Source organism: Colius striatus, chromosome 1 (genome assembly GCF_028858725.1).
Source record: "Colius striatus isolate bColStr4 chromosome 1, bColStr4.1.hap1, whole genome shotgun sequence".
Classification (NCBI taxonomy): Eukaryota; Metazoa; Chordata; class Aves; order Coliiformes; family Coliidae; genus Colius; species Colius striatus.
The window spans coordinates 52,020,534-52,046,932 of record NC_084759.1 but is presented as its reverse complement, the minus strand read 5'-3'; the positions used below and the strand labels follow the sequence as shown (position 1 = coordinate 52,046,932).

The window sequence follows — 26,399 nt, the reverse complement described above, 5'->3', positions numbered from 1 at the left end:
TTAAATGATATTTTGTGGGAGTTGCTCATTTACTGTTAGTGGATTATCATGCCTTTTGTTGAGAGTTTAAATAGTCTTACGCTTCCATGTGTTTTATTACCATTATGATTTCTGTCAGGAACCTTATAAAGTTGATTGCTATAGGAGTAGTCTTTAAAGTTAGTAAATATATGCTGGAGTTGTGTTTACGTTTATTATCTATTAGCATAACTCAATTCAACTCTATCCTATTTTTCTCTGCAATAATAATTGAATGAAACTTGGCTGTTAGCTGATGAGACAAGCCCATTACATTTTCAGTTCACCGAGTCACTGCTCACCCTATTTACGCTTAATACTGGAGATAAAATTAAAAGGTTTACGGAAAAGCTGTTTGTGGGAACGGACGGGACATTATTTGATAGGGAAATAGCGTGAAGCTTGTACTGACAACCACTTCCAAGTGCAGTCTCCTGCTTTGCTGGCACAAGATTTCACGTCCCTTCACAGAGATTTTCTATCTTCTTCACATTAGGATCCCCTGGTGGGGAAAACGGCCTGCTGCGAAACTCATTTCTGACCATATGCTGACCTGCCCAGATACTGCAAAGTCTAGTTTTTTCATTTGCTACAGCAGCTACAGAGAAAGCTGCTCTCTCCCCACCTCAACTGAGCAAAAGGGAGATGTGGACGAGTTGACCAAACCAGAGAAGCCTAATTAAAAGTGTTTGCTTTAGGAGACTGCACAAAAGCTGTTAAGAGACGTGTCTTTCCCTCAAGTGTAGCGGGAAAGTAAAAACATGGTTTATGTTTTAGTCTCACATAGGTGACAGATTATTTTGATGAGATTTGTGGCAAAGAGGAAAGAAATCTTGGTCAGAGACACTTGAAAACAGAGGGAGAGACTCCAATAATATTGATGGAAAAACAGCTTAAAAAGAGGGCCCAGCTGAGGTAATGCAGCTGCAAATAAGCAAGATAATCTGAAGGATGGAGGAGGGATGGTTCTTTGTTTTGTTTTGATAATAACTTTTAAAAATACACATTTTTCCTATTTTTAATCTACTTAAAAATTGCTGAATGCTTTGATTGGCTGTTGTGAATAGTGGGGATGAGAGGTGACACATGGATAAGACCCTCATCTCCTGCTGTTCATGGATCACAGAATCATAGATGGATGCCTATTCTGGGTGGGAAATAAGCACTTTTGAGAAATGAGGAGAAATTTATTATATACCTGCTTTTATTCCACCTTGGAAGAGGCAGAAGCATTTCCAAAATAATTACTTTGGGGAAGAGCAGAGCAGGGATAATGAACAGCCAGGTGTTGAGAGCACAGATGTGGAATGTAGGGGGAGACAGTGCAGGTCTTCTCCCTCTGATTTAATGAGCCTTGAATATGGGGCTACCCCATCCCAGGTTAAAGCCCAACACATCAGGTTCCTGGCTCTTTTGGGCTCGTTACTATGCTTTTCATTGCTCTTTTACAGACACAGTTATGTGACTGTGGTGTTTGCAGAAAAACCAGTCCATTTTGGTGGGGGTTTTTTGGGGTTTTTTTGTTTTTTTGAATCTGAATGCTTGTAAGTTAGAATAAAATGATTATCACAGTACAAACTCATTTCATTAGCACTGTTGTGCTATATACTGCACAGAAATCTTTCTCCCAAATGATTCCAGGTAATCTGCACTGCAGCATCTGGGTGAATTAATTAGTCTTCTTTTTTTGTAGTTTTTTCTTATTTTTTCCCCCAGATTGCCAGCATCTTGCAGATTATGCAACAAGTGAAGATTAGTTTGTGCCCGTGGTAATCTTGGAGAGTGTTTGGAAACAAAAGGCACTTGTCCATCCAAATTTAAATTTTTTGTGTAGAAAAGAATGGATGTTGTGTGTGAATCTGCTTGTTCTGGCAATCCAGAATGATAAACAAAAGCTAGAAATCAACAGTTAGGCAAGTGGAGGTATTGAATCAACCTGGACTTTAGTGTCAATAATGTTGTAAACACTCTTCAGTTTAAAAAAAGTACCGACTTGATAGCATTAATTACTAAGCTATTTGCAAGTAGTCCAAGACATAACTTGCTTTTGTTTCCACCTTATCTTCCACAGGTGTTCTTCACCCCCCCCCCCCACCCCCTTCCCTGCCAGGTGTCAGAATCAGTAGGTGCTTTGTCAGAGGCTTTTTGTTATATATTCAGGTAAATAAATATGCAGACTCTCCTTCAGGTTTTGATCTCTGATGTTTTATGCAAAATAATGTCATGTTTGAAGGAGGCAACATTATGACAAACTGTGCATGTCAACAGCTACCAATCTTAAGGAAGAGCTTGCCAAGTGTTTTAGAATAGCATCAGGCATATGAAGAACATGTTTTTTATTAGTTACTAGACAATAGTCCTGTAATTAGAATAATAGTATATAATGGGCATTGATTATTGCTTGTGGCAATACCAACCTTGACGTAGGTAGCTTGAAACTGGAAATTGCTGAGTCCATAGAGGTTTGTTTTAATGTTCATTTACATTTGGGCTCTTCATGAACATATTCCTAGGTGATTCTCATTTGTATGTTTTGTTACCATAGCTTTTGATTTTGGCTTAAGCAGAATATTTCGTTGTGGTGGTCCCTAACGAGCAGTGGTGGAGTGAAGAGATTTCTGAAGCACCTCAAGAAGCTGAGGCTGCTTTAGCTATTACTCACCTAATGCTGGGTAGGAAATTGTATTCACAGAGCCAGCATGCAAAGCAAGCTGACTGGTGTATGGGAGAAAGGTGTCAAAAGTATTAATTCTCAATCCTATGCTTCAGAGAAGTACATTCTCTGCTAAGGAGACAGTCTTGTTTTCATATTGGATTTTTCACTGTTGTAGACGACCGACGAATGACTGCAGACCTGCTTGCCTTCTAGTTGTTGCATCCCCTCATCCTTCCTCATTTGCCAGTAAAAGATACGGAGGTCATGAGTACTCCTCAAACTTGAGCTTTTGTCATGTGTTACTTGTGCAAGATTTATGACATTTGAAAACTCAAAGGAAGTTTAAAGGTTAACTCGTAAGTTCATGGTTTTCGTACACTCACTGTGTACCTAATTTATCCTCTGCTTTCTATGTCAGGGAATGATACTCTTCCATCTCTCTCAATTCATTTCCACTGTATTCTGCGTATGTCCTGCCCTGTTTCAAGCGTAAACCTTCACTAGCCTGTGTTAGTGTTGGGGCACAGAGTGCGGTGTAATCTGAAGGTGCATGGAAAACAAAGAAGGTGAAGATTTATAACATGGACCTTATTGTTGGCAATTAGAAGGTATAATGGATGGAGGATAGGTGGCCTAACTCTTGGCTTCCTTCTTTTTATCAGATGTGATGAGGTTTCTCTGTGTGTGGTAAACCTGTTTTTTCTCAATGGAGTTATTGTCTGTTTAACATACAAATGATGCAATGCAGAATATTACTAATTCATGTGTAGGCAAGAAAAAACTCTCTGCTTTGTGGTAGGTTTCCTTTCATCAGGAATACATGTTCTGTTGTCCCTTCATGTGCTCATTTCTCAGTCTAATTTCATGTTCATCCATTCAAACATTCACAAACTGAAATAGATACAACTTGGTTTAAATTTTCAGACAAAGTTCCTACATCAGTTTTTAAGCAGTCATCAGTAATTTCTCATACAGGAGTACTGTTCCTGCCCATCCTTTCTAGGAAACTCCCACAGGACAGTAAGTGATTAGATGCCAGGAACATTTGCTCAGTGTTAAGATTTTTTTACCTCTCTCTCCTTTTTAATATGAACATTTAAAGCTGTAAATGAACTTTACACTATCTCATTCATCTCTTCTTGCAGTACGCTTATGTTTATAATCTGTCATGCTGATCTTTAGAGAGAAGGTAGTGAGTGTCTGCCTTCACTTAGAGGGATTGAGTTCAGAATGTTAACTGTTTTATATGCAGCAATCTTCTCATTACATGGGATAATGAACAGTTTCAGAAGTACTGTTTCTGTCTATTGCTTGTGTTTGCTTTATCTTAGGGGAATGTATCTTTAGTGACAGGCAACTTAGTGAAGCACCTTCATTTCTGAAGTGCTGGGGTTCCTATGCCTGTTCAGACCATATTTGTCGTATGGTGCTTACTTGGTTAAGTTATTGTTAAGTGTGAAGTACACACGACATATTTGTTGTGGTAAGATCATCCTTCCAGTAATAGAGGATATTACTGGATTTAGGATTCCAGTTTGAAGAGTATGTATAATTAGGGATGACTAGGCAAATAATAGTATTCACAAAGGTTAACATTAGCCTAGGTTTACCAGATACGTGATGGATAGATGGGCTCTTCCAGGGCATTACTGAGAGCACCAATGTTAGGCTTTTCCTCTAAATCTTGCTGAAGAGCTGTCTTTCCTACCTACTGCCGTGTGGGGATTCAGATATACCTAGCTGCTTGTGTGCTTAAGGCTTAACATCTTCAATATTCTGAATTTACCACAAAATTGAAAGGAAAGAACTATTATATATATATATGTGTGTGTATAAATGTATACATAGACATATGTTAAGAAATGTTTAAAATATATTTTTATGTGTATATAAACCCCCTATGCTTTGCCTGATGTTAGTATAATGCTTCTGTCCTTTCTCCCTTTCTTTATTCCAGAGTCTCCTCTTAGAACAATTCTTTCTCCCCTCAGTCTCAACAACCAGACAAAAGTAAACAATTACTGTTAGCCTTCCAAAATACTTCTGGTATTTCCTGACAAAAACAAAAAAAAAAGCTAAAATGGTTTAAGGAAGTGTTGGGAGTAGTTACCTTTGTCATCTAATGATCCCTTAGTGTTGGGAGAAAAAAAAAATTGATGCTCATTGAGGACAAAAGATATTTGCGGAAACTTCTGCAAATGGAAAGCACCAGAATTGTGAAATATAGATGATTTTAGCTTTAGAAGTGTCATCTTCTTTTTCTATTTGAACTGACAATATCGAGGGAACATTCTTCTCCAATATTTTCAACAGAAAACTAGTTATGCTAGTCTTGTTTTAATATTAAGAAATCTTATCTAAGGAGCGCTTTCAAAATAAAACCAAATTTGATAGAAAAAAGTGCCTTGAGCTTTTTATAAAGCTGACAAGTTTTAATATTCCAAATATGCAGTGACAATGATCTTTTTTCATAATTAAGCTACAAGTTATGGTTTAATATTGAATTCAAAGCCATTCACTAAATGCTCCTTATATTTAAACCCCCAGAAATCCCTCACAGAAAAAAATGGAAAAAACAATCCCAACATTTTTTTTTTAAATTGTGATAAGAAAAAATAAACTCTACTGCACCTCAATTTAATAATCAGTGTTTCTCAGCTACTACCGAAGGCTTAAGGAACAGTGTTTAGAAGTGATTGTTCAGAAATAAGTGTTTCTCAAAGATTATGAGGGCTTATACAGATGATTTTGTTCACCTGCTGAGTGTTCAAGTATAGAAATGTCCAATCTGATACTTTCCAGAAGTATTTGTTTGCTTAAAAAATAGAAACATTGCTGTGGAAAAATAGGATTTCATTAATTGTTTTGCCATCTTTGCCACACAATAAAGCAATGGTATGTTTGCTTTAGAGATGCAGACATTTTGTGAAATGCAAAATATTGAGTTTCTGAAATGATGTGAGATGTTTTTGGCTTAAAATGTACTGCTGTGAGCACTGCTTAATTTGTTAATAATTTGTGCTCTGTTTCTGTTGTTTGTACTTCTCATGAGATGCAAGATGATAAAATGCTTGTTGACTGCTTTTTATTAATTTTGAAGTAGGCATGCAGGTGATTTGAATAGAAGCCGTATGTATTTTTCAATTAAACGAAGGAGAACAAGTTTATATTATGGTTCTTGGAAAACAGAAGAGTATCATAGAATCATAGAATGGTAAGGGTTGGAAGGGACCTTTAGAGATCATCCAGTCCAACCACCCTGCAGAGAAGCAGGTTCACTTAGGTCAGGTTGCGTAGGAACATGTCCAGGTGGGTCTTGAAGACCACCAAGGAAGGAGACTCCACAACACCTCTGGGCAGCCTGTTGCACAGATATTGCAGATACCTCCTTGAGGAGAAGAATCAAGAATATTATCCCAGCTACTGATCTCCAGCACTAGAATAGAACAGAACAGAATTTGCAAATCAATTTGGGTTGCATCTGAACTACTAAAAAGTAAATATGATGGCTTTCAGCATGGAAGAAAAAGGTTTGAAAGGCCCTTACCACACCTGAGATTTGTTGTAAAGCAGTTATTCGTACTTGTCTTTCATTTAATCTTTAAAGGGATGGTAGTTCTTCATAATGGAGCTTGACCAGCAGGATAGACAAAGTGTGCTGTTGGTGTAAGAGGAAAGGTATAATGCTTGCTTCCTGGACAAATTTGCCCCTTACTGTGTGCCTTTCTGCTGTAATACCAAAGCAATTCGGAGAGGAAATGGCAAGGAAGACAGTTATTTTAATTAGTGAATTCTGAACTATCCTCAAAGGTTCCGATACTTCGATCTAATTCAGTCTTCTTATTTTCTGTTGATTCTACCAAATGCTTCAGATTTACTCATACAAAAGCCTCTTTCTTCACAATTGTCAAATTTCATTGAATCTCAAGTCTTGGTGATAGAGGTTAATTGTCAGCAAAATAAGTCTTGGTTTCTGTAAATTGTTTGATCCTCAATTGGTTTAGAAGTGACAATATACTTTCTTTTGCAGGGTTTAGATATTGTTTCCATGTGGCATATGGAGCGAAGTTGGACCAACTAAAGAAATTAATGTCAATTGTTTACTGTCAGGAAGGCTTAGACAAAGAGCTTAGCCTCAGATCCTTTAAAGTTCAAGCATCTGCCACTAGGGGCAAAAAATATTTTCCTGTAGGCATTCATCTTCTATTGTAGCTTTACGGTGCTGCTTCACTTGGTTGATAATCTAATTTAAACCTCAGAGATGAGTCATACTTCCTCAATGGGATTCGTAGCTAGTTTAAATTCTCTGATGTCAGAACCTTTCAGTTCTTCCAGAATCTCTTTTCTGAACACAATGGTCTTTTGGATGTCTGAATGCACAGAGGAGGAAAGAATGGGACCCATGGAAGTGATAATACATTAGTGATACTGTTGTACAACATACCTCAGGTTTTGTTCTCAGTTTTCATTTGGGTTTCTAGTTCAGGTAATTTTTGATATCTTGAATTAATTTAGGTTCTAATAATGCCAAGTCTATTGTGGACAGACTTCTGCAGGTATGAGAGTGGTACCCCACTGACATCAGGAACCTTCTGGAAGGTGGACTAGACCTCACCACATGGACCACATACTGTAGTAGAGAGTTTTCCTTTATAGGACCATCATTTTCTATACCAACTGTGATATGACAGTTTTCCTGAAAAGCACTGGATTATGAAGTTATTAAACTGAAGGACTTGGGAGGTGAGGAGTGAAATGGCAAAGAACAAGCCATCCCGTCTAACAGGGAAACGGGGCAGGGCAGGAATGCAATGATGAGTGTTCGTCAGCTGCACACCAAGGGGAGATGCAGAAGGCTGACCATGCTGAGGGAGTATCAAATCAGGGAGGATCCTCTTGCATCCATCCAGGGAAAGCGCCTGTGTTGCCTGTACACCAGTGCAGGGAGCCTGTGAAATAAGCAGGAGGAACTGGATGTGGATGCAGGACCCTGACCTCATTGAGAGATATGGTGGGACAGCTCACATGACTGCAGCACAGCCATGGAGGGCTATGTATTGTTTAGGAAAGACAGGCCAGCAAGGCAAGTTTGCTCTCTATGTGAGAGAGCAATTAGAGTGCTTTGAGCTCTGCCTGAACAGGGATGACAGGCAGGTTGAATGTTTGTAGGTGAAAATTAAGGGATAAGGTAGGTGATGCTCTTGTGGGAGTTTGCTACAGGCCACCTGTGGGAGGAAGGGGATGAGGCCTTCAGCTGAGAGCTGCCTCATAATCACAGTGATCCTCATGGTCCTCATGGGGGACTTCAACCACCCTGATTGCTGGCAAAGCCACTCAGACGAGCACACACAGTCAAGGAGGTTCCTAGAGATTGTTGATGACAACTTCCTGTCACGTGTGGTCGAGGAACCAACGAAGAGAGGTGTGCTGCTGTACCTGGTACTGACAAATAAAAAAGGTTTGGTTGGGCATGTGAAGGTTGGTGGCAACCTTGGCTTCAGTGACCATGAGATGGTAGAGTTCAAGATCCTGTGTGGAAGAAGCAGGGCACCAAGCAGGACCATGTCCCTGGATTTCAGGTGAGCTGACTTCGGCCTCTTCCAAGACCTGCTTGGAGGATCTCATAGGATAGGATCATAGATGGTAGAAGTGCCCAAGAGAGCTGGTCGATCTTCAAGCGCCACTTCCTCCAAGCCCAGGATCAGTGTGTCCCAACATGTAGGAAAGCAGGAAAAGGAGGCAGGAGGCCTCCATGGGTGAGCAAATATCTGCTGGGACAACTCAAGCAGAAAGCAGCCATCTATGAGAGGTGGAAAAAGGATCTGGTTTCTTGGGAAGAGTACAAGAACGTTGCCAGAGTATGCAAGGATACAACCACGAAGACTAGAGCCCTTCTAGAATTAAACCTGCCCAAGAAAGTAATGGAAAACAAGAAGGGATTTTTCAGGTACATCAGCAGCAAAAGGAAGATGAGGGGGAATGTGGGTCTGCTGATGAACACAGAGGGGGCCCTGGTGACCGAGGATGCAGAGAAGGCTGAAGTACTGAATGCCTTCTTTGCTTCAGTCTTTACAGCCAAGGCCAGCCCTTGGGAAGCCCAGTCCGGCAAGGATAGTAGGACGGTCTGGACAACAGAGGACTTGTCCACTTGTCTTTGGTGCAGGAGAAAAAGGTTAAAAACTTGTTGGTCAAACTTAGTGCTCATAAATCAATGGGACCTGATGTTATGTATCAAAGAGTGCTGAGAAAGCTGGCTGATGTGGTTGTGAAGCCACTCTCCATCATTTTTGAACATTCATGGAGGACAGGCGAGGTGCCTGAGGACTGGAGAAAGGCCAGTGTCACTCCAGTCTTCAAAAAGGGCAAGAAGGAGGTCCCAGGAATCCTCCTGCATCTTGGGAGGAACAACTGCATGCACCAGTACAGACTGGGGATTGACCTGCTGGAGAGCAGCTCTGTGGAGAGAGACCTGGGAGTCCTGGTTGATAGTAAACTAACCATGAGCCAGCAATGTGCCCTCGTGACCAAGAAGGCCAATGGCATCCTGGGATGCATCAAGAAGAGTGTGTCCATAAGGTCAAGGGAGATTCTGCTCCCCCTCTACTCTGCCCTGATGAGGCCTCATTTGGAGTCCTGTGACCAGTTCTGGGCTCCTCAGCTCAAGAGGGACAGAGAACTTCTGGAGAGAGTCCAGGGCAGGGCCACCAAGATAATCAGAGGACTTGAGCATCTTCCTTACGAGGAAAGGCTGGGGGAACTGGGGCTGTTTAGTCTAGAGAAGAGGAGACTGAGGGGGGATCTTATTAATATTTACAAATATCTAAATGGTGGATGTCAGGAGGTTGGGGCATCACTTTTTTCTGTTGGATCTGGTGACAAGAAGTAATGGGATGAAGCTGGAATGCAAAAAGTTCCATTTAAACATAAGGAAAAACTTTTACTGTTCAGGTGAGGGAGCCCTGGCACAGGCTGCCCAGGGAGGGTGTGGAGTCCCCTATCTGGAGGTTTCCAAAGCTCACCTAAACACGTTCCTGTGTGACGTGATCTAGGTGGACCTGCTTGAGCAGGGGAGTTGGACTAGATGGTCTCTAAAAGTCCCTTCCAACTCTTACTTTTCTATGAAAAAGGCACAAAACCTTGATATCATAGAATTGTTTCAGCTAGAAGAGACCTTTAGGATCGAGTCCAGCCTTTGTCCCAGCCCTATCAACCACTAGACCATTTCCCTTAGTGCAACATCCAACTATCTCATAAACACTTCCAGGAACAGTGACTCCACCATCTCCCTGGGCAGCCCATTCCAATGCTTGACGACCGTTTGCGTAGAGAAATTCCTCCTCATATCCAACCTGAACCTCAACTATCATAACTTGAGACCATTTCATTTTGTTCTGTTGCTTGTTACTAGGGAGAACAGACTGACCCCTGTCTTACTACAGCTTCCTCTCAGGTAGTTGTAGAGAGTGATAAGATCTCTCCTGAGCAAAATGTCAAGAGACATTTCAGTCTCCTTTATTTGGAAAACTGAAACAAATAAACCAACAAACCCCCGATTGTCCAGAAGGTCCTAAAAGGTTCTAGAGTGATGCAATCAAACTTGTTCATGACCTCTTCCTTGAGAGCATGACCACTGTATAGTTGACCACTAAAAAACTCTAGAAATTGGATGTTCTTATTTGCAATATGAATTACTATTTAAGGAGTTCTTCTCCACAGTCAGTCAAGGATAAAATAAACATTCAAAAAGCTAAGAGGCATTGTAAATAACATTAAGCTTTGGTGGAAAGTTTATTGGATGCTTTTCATATGCATTCTCAAGTTAAACTGCATTTTGAAAACCTTGAGGGCCAACATTTATTCTCTAAATATTGTAATTAACTATCTTCAATGCTAAGTTGTTACTAATCAATAATATAACTAGTGGCTGGACTACTGACACAATTTTGCCTTCTGCAGGTTTTTTACTTGAAGTTATACTTTTGTATGTTTTAAAGATGTATCCACAGATTGATTCAGAAACAAATTCTGTGCACGTGCTTTTTTGTGAAGAGGGAAGGATAATCTTGTGTCATTTAATTTCATTATTTTCTGTGTATTTTTTCATTTTAATCCTGTCTTACCAGAGATTTTCTTTTTGCCTTTTTTAATGCAGAATCATGGCAAAGCACTTCTTTTAAAATAACCTCTCCTAAAATATCTGGAATCAGATTATTATCAGTGATTATTTGAGAAATTTGTTGTATTTATTCTGAAATATAACTCGTGCTTTAGGTCTGTAAGAGGTTTCATAGTTCTGTATATTGGAACTGGAAAGAGAGATATTTTTGTCACAGTCTTGGCATTGCTCCTCTAATTGTCCAGTTCTTCGTAATCCTGGAACTTTTTTCATCCTAATGTGTCTCAAGTAGTTTCAGCAGAGAAGCTACTGGGTTTAAAAAGAAAAAAATATAGTGAAAATGGATGTCAGAGAAACGAATGGATAAATAAGGGAACTGTGAAGACCTAAAGATATACACATTTATTTTGAAGGAAGAAAACTTCCTGAATTCTTAATTGGTCTTATGAAATCTTAAGACCCTATGTGAATGAAATTAAGCAAACTAATTAGATTGTACTCTAAAGAATTATGTGGCACATAACCAGCTGCTGCCCCTGCAGTTCTGTAATTAGCAGAGTGAAGTATGCTCCTTAAAGGAAGAAGTAACTAAAATCCTCTGAATTGTTCTCTGAAGGTACCTCTCTCAATAGACAGTAGGTCTTGCTTCATCTAAGTATAAGCTTATGAAGAGTCTGCATGTATCAGATGCTTATGGTTATGCAGTATGTCCTTTGCTATCTGCCTTCAGGTAATGATGGCCTTTTGGCTTCTGCAGTTTTAATTTGGGAACTGGTTTCAGAACCTGATTCCCACTTGCTGTAAGGATTTCCAACGTTTTCCACAGTAAAACATCGTTCCTATTGCTTTACGTCTCAATTTTAGTTATTGTAGTTTCTGGACGTGGCTCTTTTGTCACACTGCATTTCCAAAGCATTAATTCAGGTACTCTTCCAGTATAAGCGTTGCAGCCACCTTCTGTTCTCACTTGTATTGTCCTAAACTCTTCCACCCTTTCTTACCTATGCCTCACCATGGCACGTTTCATGTCTTGGTTGTGCATGGGATGACATTCTCTCCTCAAATAAATGTGCTTATTTCTATCCAGAACTCATGCCATTTCATGAGGAATAGAAGGGAATAGAAGAAGTAACGTTGAAGGAAGAGGGAGGAGCGGAAATGTTTCCAGATATGCAGTGAATGAAGCGGAAGGTGAAGGAGAGGGCGTGTGCAAGCAGCCAGTCTGCACAGGGCAAAAATTCAAGTCAATATGTACAAAGCTCTCTCAAGAGCCAAATATCCCAAGTTTGGCAACTTCTGTCACTGACTACCAGGTAGTATTTGACAATTCTGTCTTGCAGCTCCTCCCCAGGGCCAGATGGAGAGACAGTTTTCTCTTGATCATACATCCCCAATGTACTTTGAAGGAGTCTACCAGGAGACACAGAGAGGAGCATGGCTTCATTTAAATCCTTCTCCTGTGCAAAGCTTTTACTATTTCTGCACCTGGTAGCTGTTGGCACACTCCTGTGTTTTTTCCTCCCTCCATCATCATTTTGCCTGCTTATCTTTCATGCTTACATCTTTGTAACTTCCTGCTCTCTGTGCAGTAAAGTTCATCCACAAGTTGGCTTTTCTTCATCTTAAAATTATCTCTCAAGATACACCAGTATTGTCATAACTGACAGTAGTTAAACAATTGGGTGGAGAAACTCAACGGTTCCCTGACCCCTTTGTTTAACCCTACTTCAAAAGGGAAAAAAAAAAAAAGGCGCACATCTTGCCTTGCAACTTTCTGTTCCAGCTTACTGCTACATCTTCGCTTTGCTAGTTGTTCCTTTTATAGCCAACTGTGTTGGTTTCTCCTAACTGACACAACAAACTCTACAGTGCAGGACATGCTACTGGCTACATAATGGTCCAGCATGCATCCTAGGGAGGCTCTGCCTTTCACTTCACTTCAGTTACATTAATCGTTTTTTGGGTATTTCTGACATGTAAATAACAAATGGCAGCATTCCCACTCTTCTGGTTTTGCCTCTTTATTTATTTAGGAGTTTATAGTGCTGGACAGCTGTAAATCAGAGCTTCACAGTGAAGTCTGACTTTGAGTTGAACAAATACAAAAGAAATTGTTTGAACAACAAAAGGCCATTTTTTATGCCTTGAGGTGTGTGAATTTTTCTGTTTATAGAAATATGAAGAAGTCTTACTGTATTTAAATTTATAATCCTAAGTTTCTTATTTAAAAGCCATGAAAATAGAAAATTATAGGACTTAGATTTTTCTTTAAGCAATGTATGTGTAAGTATGTGCTTTAAAAATAATGTAACCCCTAGCATTCAACTGTCAAGAAATTCATGAGGGTTGTACTTAGATATGTTTCTACATGAACATTAAAGATTCTTTGCTTTTGGTTTGTACACTATTAGTGTTTTAGTAGGATCAGCAGCTACTTATTCCTAATTTACAGTTGCTTAATCCTAGTACGTTTTCTTTTTTGGTTTTGAGGTGAAGCTTTCTAATAGTTTTCCAGTAGAGGGGGTACAGTAAAGTCATATGCAGTGCAATTTAACTTTTCAAAAAGCTTAGCATTTAGTAATTTAATTAATAACATGTCTTTCTTTTTGTGCAGTTAATATACAGTAGCAAAGAGGTCATTCTTTGGGTTTTTTTCTCATTTGAATGTATATTATACCCCATATTTCCATGTCAGTGTTTATATTTTAGGCTGTAAAGAAGTTTACATCATAGTGATTTTTTTTTTTTCCCCAGAAGCTGATGGCCCAAAGAAATGCACTGTCAGACTATACCTAGATTCCTTTAGTCAACACTCCTTGTTAGAAAAAAAACTTGGGATGTGGCTGCCTTCAGTTTTTCTTAGACAAAAGAATTTTGGTTGTTTCTCAGACGAGATTTGCAAGTGCAATTTGGTGCCAGTCACAAAACCAAAGTGGTGATGAAGTCATTCCTCTTTATACCCTACAGCCTGTTCACAGGAAAAGATCCGTTCCGTGCCCTAAGTTAGGCCAAAAAACCCCCAAACAACCAGAGATTTGCATCCAGATGGAGTCTCTTCCATGCTGATTGCTGTAGCCTTCAGGCATGCACTCTTTTTGCCTTCTTCCCGTGCCATGCTTATTTACTTGTTCATCTAAAGAGAGAGCACCTTCAAGAACAGAGGCTGGAGGAGGCCTACCACAGAATCACCTCTAGTAGAGCAATAAACATGCTCACTGGAGAGGTAGGCAACTGCACAGTGCACACTCAGTCACTGGTAAAAATAACATGATCCCCTTAGTCTCTGCCCAGCCTTTACCTCTCATCTAAGTGTCCAAACTCCTGGGCTAGTCTATACATTTTTAAACAGGTTGACGGGTTGACAAATATCTTCTTTCATTATGGTTTTGTGAGTGCTACCTAAGTTGTGTATCTAGTTGTTTCCAAATTTTCTGTGGCTTTGGTTAAACATGTGGTTTAACATGTCCTACATTGAAGCAAAATTTTCTGTTTCGTTGGGGGGAGGTGGTGTCTTTTTTTAAACACATGGCAAATTTTCCAAGCAAATATTTCAATTATTTGCACAGCAAACTAAAACAGTTGTGATTTTCTGGTAGCTATACCAGAATTTCTTTTGACTTCAGCAGTAATGATATTTCGTGTGAGACAGGAAAAAAAGCCCACTGAAAATTATCCAGTATCGTCATTGTGAATTCTGGATTGCCAAACCTGTGCTATTGCAGTGGCTTTTTTAAAGTATGAGCAGTTTATTCCATTATGTGAATACATAATGGAATGAACTGTAGATAAAATCTCTCCTTCCCAAACAATCACATTTTCCAGAAGAGGACAGAAAGAAAAAGAAATGGAAGTTAAAGCAAAATGAATGATCAAACCAAAGGGAACATGCCGAGCAGAAGATGAGGTATCGCAAAGTCAGTTGAAGACATGAAATGCTGCTGCTGTTTGAGCTCCCCAAAGGCTTTATCCTCAAAATGGATGGGCTAGATAGAAGCCAGAAGTCTTCGCTTGTCTTTCTCGGCAACGGTCTATGTAGAATTCCCTTACATGGTTACTACCACATGTGATTTCAAAAAAGGAAGCAAACGGATAGACTACATCAGAATCATTCTCTAAAGTGTGTGGGAGGGGATCTGAATATGTATGACTGATAAAATACAGGATAATATTTGTTTTCTGAATGATAACTGTAATCAGCCAGACAGCAGTTTCCACTGAAGATTTTAGGATGCAAAAGCTTCATATGCAGTAATGTCCTATTTAGTTACTGTCATCTTAGAGTGGAGTGATGATTTAGCCCCTCTAACTTCAACATCTGAAAAAAAAAGAAAAGAGGGGAAAGAAAATCACTAAAAATAAACAAATTAAGGTTATTATTCAGTAAATTAGGAGAAGGAACGGTAAGAAACTCAACAAATATGAACAGATTTGCAAAAGCTGGGTGGAATTGATGCTTTCTGAATCATGTCTTGAAATTATAAACAGCACAGGGAAAACTCCATTTTGTTGTTGGAAAAATTTTGCCGGAAAGGTGACATTTCCGTTCTTGTTTTAATCTTTATATTGCTGTAAATATATAAGCCCCAAATCTGAAGGTATCTCTAAAACTGATTTTCTTCTCTCATGTAAAAATTCCAGCAACAGAATTCAAATCTTCAAATATTTCAGTCCATTTTGATTTTTAGTGCGTAGTTTAATTCATTGTAAGCTACCTCCAGCAAAACACCACTTGGGACGTATCTTTAATCCAAATTGGATTTATAGCAGAAAGGAGAACTACAATACACAAATACTCTTTCAGAAGTGGATGTGTTTTGTTGTTAAATAGTTTAACAAAGAATTAAATTGATAATCTTGCTAGTAAAAAGCCAGTATAGGACTATATTTCATATATACTGGTCCAGGTTTCTGTTAGAGTGATGCTTTGTATTGTGGTGAGACGTTGAAGTAGGTAACTTCACTTCTGGGACAGAAAAATAAGGTAATGTAAGTCAACAGAAAATTCTGTTCATAAAATCATAAGTCATTTCAGCTGGTGCAACTTAACATCTTTTTAAACGGCAATCAAGAGGAAGTTGCAAAGTGGTTACTATTTTTTAATTATTTTGTTTTGGGGAAGGAGACCAGTGTCAACTCCTCCTGTATCCCCTCCTCTGTATAAATACTTTTTTTTTTCTTCCAATTTATTTGGACTGTGTGTCTTAAAATTACCTTGTTGCTTGTGTTGCATTATACAGCAGAAAATAAGTTGTGCTGTATTTTGGCACTATATTAGGTGGCTTGGTTTTAGATTTTTATTGGTTTCAATGTATTTAAATACAGATTTTATTCACTGAATTCAGGATAACTTGAAATAGCTGCAGTGAATAAAAATGTGTTTAAAAAGAAGCAGAAAGGATGTCCAGAGCTTAACTTCTGGAATTGTTAGACTTCTGTTCTAGCAATCTTCATCACATAATTATGTATGAAAAGTTTAATATTACTCCAGGGGCTGAGGGGAGTGGGGTGTGTGCGACAGGGCAGTTGTCTGTTTTCATTGTTATTCTAGTTGTGAATCAGAGATGTAGCTTGGTACTTTGGTTGTGGGATAAAACTTTGTTCTGTAGCCAAAAAACCCAATTTGTTCTTTTGAATTATTCTGAGACTTTCTTTTACAATAAATTAAAAAATCTGTGCATGTTAATTATTTGGATAAGGACATTATTGCAGGAATCCATAATTTAAAGTTGCTAATGAGTACATTATTCCAAATCTATCTTGCTTCTGTAAAAGAGATAATTTCGTTACCAAGTATAATACAGCACCAAGTTAAATTCTGTTTTGCAAATTCTGTTCCAGCTAAAATTGTAGCCAACTTGCTTATTTGATAATGATATATAATATCAGGGAGTTCAAATGCAGAAGGTATTTTGAGATTTCCTGTGAAAGCCATTTGAGAAGGAAAATTGGGGTTTTTTTCCAATCAAGATGAGATGATTTTGTGTGCTGCTATTCTTAATGAAGACTTTCTCTTTCCTTTCTGCATTGTATCATAAATAAGGAGATAGACTTTGGCTGGTGATGTTAATACATATGTTCTGCTGAGCACACCCAGGAATCAACTGTACCACATAATTTAGCAAAGTCATCTTGAATGGAGCATTGACTTATTTTTATTTTTCTACAAACTGGGTAATTCTAGTCAGTAAATGGAAATACTAGTCATTAAAATACTGTATGTTTCTAGTGTACTGGAAAGCTGAAGAAACCTCTACACAGTTAGTATCAACCTATTCTTACTAGGTAATGTAGATGTCTCCATCAGCAGTGAAGACAGAAATTCATTTCCAAAGAAGCCTGTTTTCCATTCTGATCTTTAGCATAGTTATCCTTCTTTCCTGCACTTAAAAATAAGATCAAACACAGTGTTTGTGTTTTCTTCTTGTTTTCTGTTTTCCTCTGTGACAGCATTTGTGTAAAAAGTCCTTTTCAAGTAGTAAACTAATTTGGATAGAAGGCATCCCACCTGAATTCATTGCATGCTGGCAGTTTAGATAAATGGATATTATGATCTCAGCATATTTTGGCCCAGCACCACTGTGCCTATTTGCAAATGCCTAAGAAAGTGATAATATTCCTGCCAGTTTCAGGCTGCTAAAGAAAAAAAAAAGTGGGGTAGAAGTTCTTATTTATATTTATAGGATGCCTGTGGAGAAGACAGTATTGCTGTATATGGCAGTTTGTGTGGATGTGTGGTGCTAAACGTATATTTTAAAAAGATAACAGACCTATTGACGTTTCTTTGTAGAAATGTGGAATAAAAGCCAGAGTAGATCAGTAATTGACAGAAGATGCATTTCCAGATTTCTTTCTGAAGAAATATTTCACAAACTTACAATTCTTTTCAAAGGCAGTAATCCATCTTTAATTATTTTGTTGATTTCATAGTTGTATTTTACAAGGTTGATGTAATGTCTGCTTCCTGCCAACATTTGATATGGACAATCCACTTTGTGGCTGCTTTGATGAAATGGAAGGCTGCTTGTAGTTGCAGTACTTTTTTTTTTTTCCTTTTTCTTCTTTTTTCCTTTTTTCAGTGTGTGAACTGAGCATGGGTGAAGACTTATCAGTTGCTGAATGCCACAGCTTAACAGCAAGATATGTGGGGAGCTGTCAGTTTATACCACTGAGAGAATAGGAAATGTGTTCAATGTAGTTAAACGGATGGGTATTTAAACATACCCAGTTCTGTGCTGCAATTTCTTTTATTCCTACTTTTGAGTATGCTTTTATTACCACATATACACTTTTGAGTGTTATTTAACTACCATTCATATATTTAAAATTACTTTGGTTCTATAAGCTGTGGTTCAGACTGTTTAAGTACGTGATTTCTCATTTCAGTGTAAGTTAACACACCTCTGCATAGCCACAAGCTGGGGTGTGGTCAGTTGTAGTGCATCTCCAGAGGACAAAAGGCAGTGATGACCCCATGCCATGGTAGCCACATCACACATCTGTTGCACTGTCTCACTCATGCACATGGTGCTCCAGTGCCTGGTGTCAAGTGGAACATGATACATGGCAAGACTTCTTCTCACCGAGTAAGGAGGTAGTGTTGAAGCATGCACTCTCGTGGAATCCATTACCTTGGATCAAGATCGAGTCCTGCCATTACCCCGGTACTGCTGCATCCACTGCTAAACTGTGTCTTTAAGTGCCACATCTACACATCTCAACTCCAGGGATGGTTACTCCACCACTTCCCTGGGCAGCTTGTTCGAATGCTTGATAACACTTTCTGTGAAGACATTTTTTCCTCTTATCTGATCTAAACCTCCCCTGGCACAACTTCAGTCCATTTCCTTTTGTCTTGTTACTTGGGAGAAGAGACCAAAACCCACCTCCTTACAACCTCCTTTCAAGTAGTTACAGAGAGCAAGAAGATGTCCCTTCAGCCTTCCCTGGATTAAACACTCCCAGTTCCCTCAGCCACACTTTGTAAGACCCTTCACCAGCTTTATTGCCTGTCTCTGGACATGTTCCTGCACCTCCGTGTCCTTGTAGTGAGGGGCCCAAAACTGAACACAGTATTTGAGATGTGGCCTCACCAGTACCGAGTACAGGGACATAGTCACTTCGCTGGTCCTGCTGGCCATGCTGTTTCTGATACAAGCCAGGATACCATTGGCCTTCTCGGCACACTAATGGCTCATATTCAGCTAGCTGGCTCATGACCAATGTCCCCAGGTCCTTTTCCTCCAGGAAGCTTTTCTGCCACTCTTTCCCAAACCTGTAGCGTTTCATCTGTCCTACATGGGTCTCTCCAAATTAAAGTTGTCTTAGACCAGAAGAGCATCTGTGTCATGACTGCCTTAAAGCCACATGCAGTCCCCGTTGAGGTTGCTGACATTTAGTTATACAGGTATGACTGAGTGCCTTCTTGAGTCCATTCCTGTTGAAAGTTGCTTGCAGACAGGTTCCTGCCAGTGTGCAGCAAGGAACAGGAGATAATACTGTTTAGTTTGTTGCTTTTTATTCATGGATGCTGGGAAGTGGAGGAGGGTTCCTAGCTTTACTGTTACAGAGTAGATAAGAGATGTTAAATATTTTTCCCTTGGTAAATGTTGTGTACTTGTATGTGAAAGTTGATATTTAGGCCAATTGCCGTGGTGGAGCTGAGGTTACTATGCAAAGCAGTATTTAGTAATAACATACGCGTATTGAACTGAAGTGTGATGCAACAAAAATTCTCTGTATTGAGGATTAGCCTGGCCTCTGAGGGGAAAAAAATTGCAAGAGCATGCACTTGTGACATAAACACACATACACAAGTGGCAAAAGCTTTCTATCCCTAGAAGGACCTTCTCTTAAAACCTTATTCTTTTCCAAAGAGGCAAATCAGTGGACTAGAGAAGTAGCCACAAAGTATTTCTGCAATGCATGATGAAGCAATTGGGTATGAAGGCTTTGTAAACTCTTTACAAGGTATATAAAATCAGTCTGCCCACTCTATTTTGTTATACAGAAGTATTTCAGTGGCAAAATGCACTGGCCAAAAAACGTGTACTAGAAATGCCAAATGCATTTAGAAATAATGTACTGCTGTTCTTAGGGTCCTTGATATTAGGAATTTAGATTGCACAATATTGAATGCTGTTGGTGGCATTTGGCTAGTCTAGTGGAGGATTCTAGTTATTTGTTTTCAAAAAAATCCTTTTCTTTTCTGGTGTTTACATCCTAAGTGTTGATTCAGTTTGGATTACGTTTCTTTCATCATGAAGTATGTATAAACATTTTAAATAGGTGTGGCACACTGTCAAGTGTTTTCATTATTTGGATGGTAGGTTTGAACATCTATTCCAAAGTATCAGTAGGCACCTGCAGAAGCAAAGTGAGTATGCAACACCTGAACACATTCTGATTTGTGCAATTAAAGCAGTTTACAGAGTGAGGAAGAAAAGAATATCACATACTGAGGTTTGATGTCTCTTTCATGGAGAACAAAAGAGGTTTGATTCTTTCACTTCAAGTTTAGCCTAACTATTGTGTAGTGAAGGAGGTTTAATGAATCATTGTTTAACTTCGATACTGCCAAGTATTTGACCATTAAATAGTCTGAAATGTGTACATAGCACTTTGGTGACAGACCCTTATTTAACTATGATTAATTGGCATTGAATAGTTATTTAATTACTTCGTAAGAAATCTAACAACAGTATGTGTTCTGATTAAGTTATTTGATGTAAAAACAAACATGGGATTGTTAAAGAGAGCACGTTCCCTTTTGCAGCTTGCTACTGACTACACATCATGTGGAAGCCTGAGAATGATTAAAACAGCAGATACTGTTCACAAATTTGGATGCTGTTCTAACTGGCATACTTGGTTCTCGATTTCTTAAAATACTTTTTTCATTAGTGTTTTCATGACATTTCCTTTGCTTTTCAAGTTTTAGATGTAGTATTTCCCTCTTGCTTTTGAAGCCTAGACTGAAACTCACTGGGAAAAAGAAAGAGTTACAAGTATGAGTTTGAAAATTTCAGTGAATTGAAAATATTGGACTAGATCTAAGAATTATTATCTCATGGCATGTGTCTATATCACAGAAATGCTAGCTTAAAGGAATTAAGCTTTTTTGAAGTATGAAATATTTTGAGAAGGTGATGTTCATAGTCTGTAAGTTTGGAAGAGAAGGATATTGGAAGTCTTGGAGAGAAAAGTGATATTGGAGTAGGAATGGGAGTTGTGGAGGTCCTGCCCTTCTTGAATAGCAGGTGAAACAGATTGTTTAATCTGAAAAGCCATCTCCAAAGTTCAGTTTTGCAAATGCTAGTAGAAATGGTAGTCTTAACTGACTCAAAATGGCTAGTTTAACTTTCGTATCTGCAATGTTTTCTCTTGCATGCTTAATTATGCATAAGCAAGCCACTGATTTACTGTGCTTCCAGTAAGTGGAAACAGTTGTTTCTTCATACTTTGCGAAATAGACCTCATTTACTTGCAGACATCCTCATAAATGTAGCAATCGCTCTGGATGCAATCTCAGGATGGCTATGGGGCATTTTGCAGATATTTCCAAAGCATAGCACTTCTGCTTGGAGGTGTGCTGCTTTCTCTGGTGTATGGTGAGGAAACTTGCTTGCCTTAGTGGGTTATTGTAGCCTACCTTTGCGTAGGACGTGCTAAATAAAATGCCAGTTCGGTTCAGTGGAACTGGATCTGAAATACATCTCCAATCCTGTGTTTTCCATTCTACAGTTGCTGGAGTAATATCCTTGAAAACCAGTGACAACAAAAGTAGGGCTAAGGCTTGTGGCTTTGTTGTTTGCTTTTTTAGCAGTGGAAAAACATTAATGGTCACTGGCTCAATGTTACGAGAGGGAGATGTGGATCTCTTAGCAAGAAACAAGGTATTTTCCTAGGCTTAATGACTTCAGATGTTGTTTTCCAGAATTACTATGTGCAAACAGTAAATAGACCATAAATCAATTTTTTTCTCAATAACTCAAATTCAAAAAAAAAAAGTTCTGCTAACAGAGGTTCACCTGAATGTTTGTTTGGGAACATTCACATCCCATTGTTTAATTTGTTTTAATTGTACCAGATGGACTGCAAAAGGTTTCAGTTTTCAGACTCCATCTTTTTGATATATTTCTTTTGCTCACTCGCATTTGAGGCCATGTAATTTTATAAAATTCTTGTATTTCCATTTTAAAGATTAGGCAGATTAAAACATATATTCATCTTTTCTTGATAATGTCAAATTTGTTTCCACTTTCCTAGTGGCAGCTTGCAGTTCTGTCAAAATATGTCTGTAGAAGCAGTGTTATACTTAATTTCATAAGGTGATTGACAAAAATACAGTTTGGGCACTTAATTATCAGCTTGATTGCCAGTGGAAACTGGAGTAGTTGGTGGTTAGTGGATATATGGAAGACATAGTATGACCGAGGCCGGTTCAAGTGAACTAAGTTTTCTTTTATGACTATGTTTCTCAAAGAACTTCCCTGGAATAGATGTTACTGTTGAGGAGAACATTGCCACAGTCACTCTTTGTGTGCAGGATGGAGGCAAATGTTTTGCCACTCTCAATTTATGTCTATGCCAGCTTTTTACCCACAAAAGCACCAGGACAGGCCTGTATCATGCTTGCAACCTAAAACTCTCCTTGTTGCAACACTTTCTCAGGAAACAGTTGGAGATTGTAACGGCTTCCTGCTGATCTCTCTTCCCTGGTATTCAGTGATAAGACACACGGGAATGGTTCAAAGCTGTGCCAGAGGAGAGTTAGACTGGACATCTGGAAGCATTTCTTTGCCAAGAGGTGGTCAAACACCGGAACAGGCTTCCTGGAGAGGTGGTTGATGCCCCAAGCCTGTCAGGGTTTAAGAATCATTTGGACAATGCCCTTAAAATGCTTTAACTTTGGTCAGTCCTGAATTGGTCAGGTAGTCAGACTAGATGATCATTGTAGATCCCTTCTGACAGAAACAGTCTATTCTATTCAAACAATTGTCAAGAAAAACCCCAACATTCAGACTCAAAATGTGCAAAAATCCTCCTTGAGCAATTTCTAACAGGTGATTCTTCAAGAGAAGTCTTGAGGAATGGAAAAGAGAGCTGAACTCCAAGATATTGCTGGAACTGAAACAAATCAAGAGTTAAATGGCCTTTGACAGCAGATGTGTAATGGCTTCTCTCCTCTAGCCCTTAAGGCCTTATCCATACTTTACAAAATTAGAGTAAGCACAGCACTTTTCCAGTAACAAGTTTGGATGTGCTCTTCCATTTGTGGGATGAGGGAAATCATGAGGGCATCACTTGATTCCTTGAGGTACCAGCATTGACCTGACCTATGCTATGGCCATGGGAAATAGCCTGAGTGACCTTGCTGCCTCCTGGTAGTGTCACATGGGATGGTGTATGCTAAATAGCTTTTTATAGCTGCAGTGAAACCACTACAAATAAAACAAAGCAAAAGGTGATTCTAAGGCTGAATTAAGATGGAGTTTGTTCCCTGTGGGAATGATCCTTTGCCCTTACGTACAGCTTGTCATCAATGGGTCTCACACCGTTTCACAGAGGGGCTCAGCGCTGTCACCTGATCTTGCTCTGCTCTTCATTCTGTAAAATAAAGTCACTCGGGAGGCAAGTGACAAAGCTGGGAATGGATTGTGAACACCCTGAGCCTAGTGCGCTGTGCCATCTTGTTTATCTCATCTGCCTCTCCTAGACAGGACATTAAGGAAAGCTATCAGAAGGAAATATTTAACCTGTTTGAATGATTTTCTTTTTGCCATTGAAGTCTTGGTTCATATAAAAACAACCTGGAATGTGATATTTAGGGATATTAAGAAGTCTTAGCTATAGCAGGCTTGCAATATGTGCTAGATTACTCTTCCACAGCCAGTCTCTGTATAAGGAAATCACAGATAAAGGAAACTTTAAAAAAAAAAAAAACCAGCCTTGGGTGTTCCTTCTAATGTGTCTACAACATGAAGTAAATGAAAAGGAACATCCTCTGCTGCCATTCCCAGTAGAAACACGTGCAAGAGGTTTTGCTGAGCCGTGTGCCACTGTATACCCTTCCTCTCTGTGTGCAAAGCCTAAAATTAGAATGAATTCTACTGTTGTCTGCCTTAAGTAAGGGTCTTTATGAAGTGAAGTATTGCAGAGGAAGCTATTCACCACCAGTATCTCTCTTTGGGATTGTAACCCAGGCCTGAGGAGGGGATATTTTTCATAGTGCTTGGTGTGGAACAGAAATTCCCTTAAAGTCAATATAATACAACAAGATCTGTAATTCAGAGACAGCCATGAACAGAAATCTAGAATGATGATTGCTACAGAAATTACTTCAGTATCTCTTATGTCTGAATTATATCTCCAATCCACTCTGTGGAAACTTTCAACTTAACTACTTTCAGTTTAATGAGCTCCTTTGAAAAGAAGTCGTCTTTTGTTGCCAATGCAGTAAATGTGTTTGTACGGGTTAGAAGTAATAATTGAATCAAGATATATGTAGATAAAAAAGCAATGTGAATACATGTACAGGCATTACACACCTTAGAAAAGGCCAGATTCCCATTCTTAGTTTAGTTTCTTTCCTGGTGAGTAGAGATATCGATTAATAGAGAAAGATACTAATCCACTTATGGGTAGCAGTGTTGTGACTTTAATTATTAAAGAACTCTTGCTATAACTGATTTTTTCGCTCAAGTAGAACTTGGGAAAATAGAGAAGTGTAAATGCTTCGCTGACAGCAGATTAAAAATTGTTTTATTAGCTTTAATAAAGATCAGTATTGTCAAGGTTTTGAATGCATATAAATGTAAGGCTGCATGAACACAAATCTTACTCAGATTTTATTTCAGAAATGCCTGTGATTTGAATCCACGTGTAATGATGGAGGAGTGGGAACAGAAGTACTAAAAAGGATCAGTTAGATTGTAGTTGATCTGTCTGGGACGTGCATGCACTCGTGAGTTTCAGTCAAGGATAGGAGCAGATTCTCGCTGATGTTACTTGATGAAACTTGCGTTGCATTGTCAGAACTGTAAAATTGTACCTGCACGTGTTGAGCGTGTAAAGCGTGTGCGTTTCACCTGTTAAGTTCTATTGAACTATTATCTTCAAAAGCCTATTTTAATTTTTCCCAGCAGATTAAGTAGCGGTTTTATATTCAGGTAAAAGATGCGTAAAGAAAAAAAAACACCTTCTTCAAAATATATTGCAGTAGTTGTAAAAGATTTCCTCCATGGTGGTTTCAAAAAGTGTCTTTTTATCTTTAGATGCCAGCTGTTTCCTTTTAACTGTTACTAAAATGGTGAAACATGGTGTGTTTAAACTATTTTGATCTTTTCAGGAATTATGTTTACTTCATTTTTCTTTTTCTTCCCCAACTCTTTTTCTGTAGGAAGAATCTTAAATCGTTTCTCCAAAGATATTGGCCACCTGGATGACTTGCTTCCATTGACATTTTTGGACTTTGTGCAGGTAATTCGGTTGCTACTGTTGAAGACTTCTGCACTGCATTCTGAATTTAGATTCCTGTATGCTTTGGTGAAGATCAGCTATTTGTCACAGATGAGTTGAAAGAAAGTACTTGTTTGTGAAAGAAAGGTGTGGTTGAAATCTAATGTGTCAGTAAAAAGCTAACATGAGTAATAACTGGCAGGTAGGAGTGGCTATACACAGCTTGCTATTATGTCAAGATTTCAGTTCATAGAAGCTACATGCTTGGTAAATTGCTCCTGATTTGCCTCCAAGCAATCTGGCAAGCTTATTGCTGTTATAAGAAATATGTCCATAGTAAAGAAACAATCAACTCACATGAAAAGATAGCACAGATTAACCTAATTACGTGTCTACTTCCACAAAGAATCAAATGCTTACCACACCATTTTGGATTAAAATAGGTGTGGCTATTTACAAAGAAAAGATTAGTAGTAATAGGGTGAATATAATAGCCTTAATATGAACAAGTGAAATAAGTTGCTGCAGACAAGAAAGGTGGACAAAGCACTGAGATTTTGATAATGGTGAAAGGATAAGGGATTATATATGACATCAAGGTTGCAGTTGCTATTAATCTTCCTTGAAAAAAATTGCGGAAGGATAAAGTCGGAAAAAAGGTGATCATGCTGTATGAAAATAACATGAATCATAGAACCATGGAGGCTTGAGACAAGAAATGGCTCAGTGGATCATCTGCATCCACTTAGTGGATCAGATCTGTCATGCTCAAGACAGAAATGTTTCGTAAGGTGCTATTGCTAATTTTGCTTCATCTCTTACAGATAACTTAGTAAAGATCGAAACCTTGTTTTGACTTCTTTAACCCAAATGCATTTGGCACTGAGTAGCTGAACTCTGGAAAATAGGGGGAAAAATATTCCAAGGAGTTAGTAAAACTTCTTCTTAAGATAAAGTCTCCTATTTTAGTGAAGTTAAAATTGAGGAGTGTGTTTGTTTTTTCAAAGCATTACAATGCCATGTGCCATTTTGTGGAAGAAACGAGGGCAATGTATTTTACCTATCAATTAAAGCAGTTGGGGTTTTTTGGTGATTTAAGGAGTTGCTTATAGTGAATATTAAAATCTTGACATTTTAAGGCTCTGACAAATT

At 38.7% G+C, this 26,399-nt stretch overlaps 1 protein-coding gene across 1 annotated transcript in view; it reads left to right on the top strand.

The window, feature by feature from the left end:
• The window catches only part of ABCC4 (ATP binding cassette subfamily C member 4 (PEL blood group)), a 159,527-nt gene that overhangs the window by 65,618 nt on the left and 67,510 nt on the right, over nt 1–26,399 (top strand). Inside the window, exon 20 of the mRNA XM_061996060.1 lies at nt 25,189–25,268. Coding sequence (XP_061852044.1) covers nt 25,189–25,268 — 80 coding nt within the window. The remainder of the gene's footprint in view (nt 1–25,188; nt 25,269–26,399) is intronic.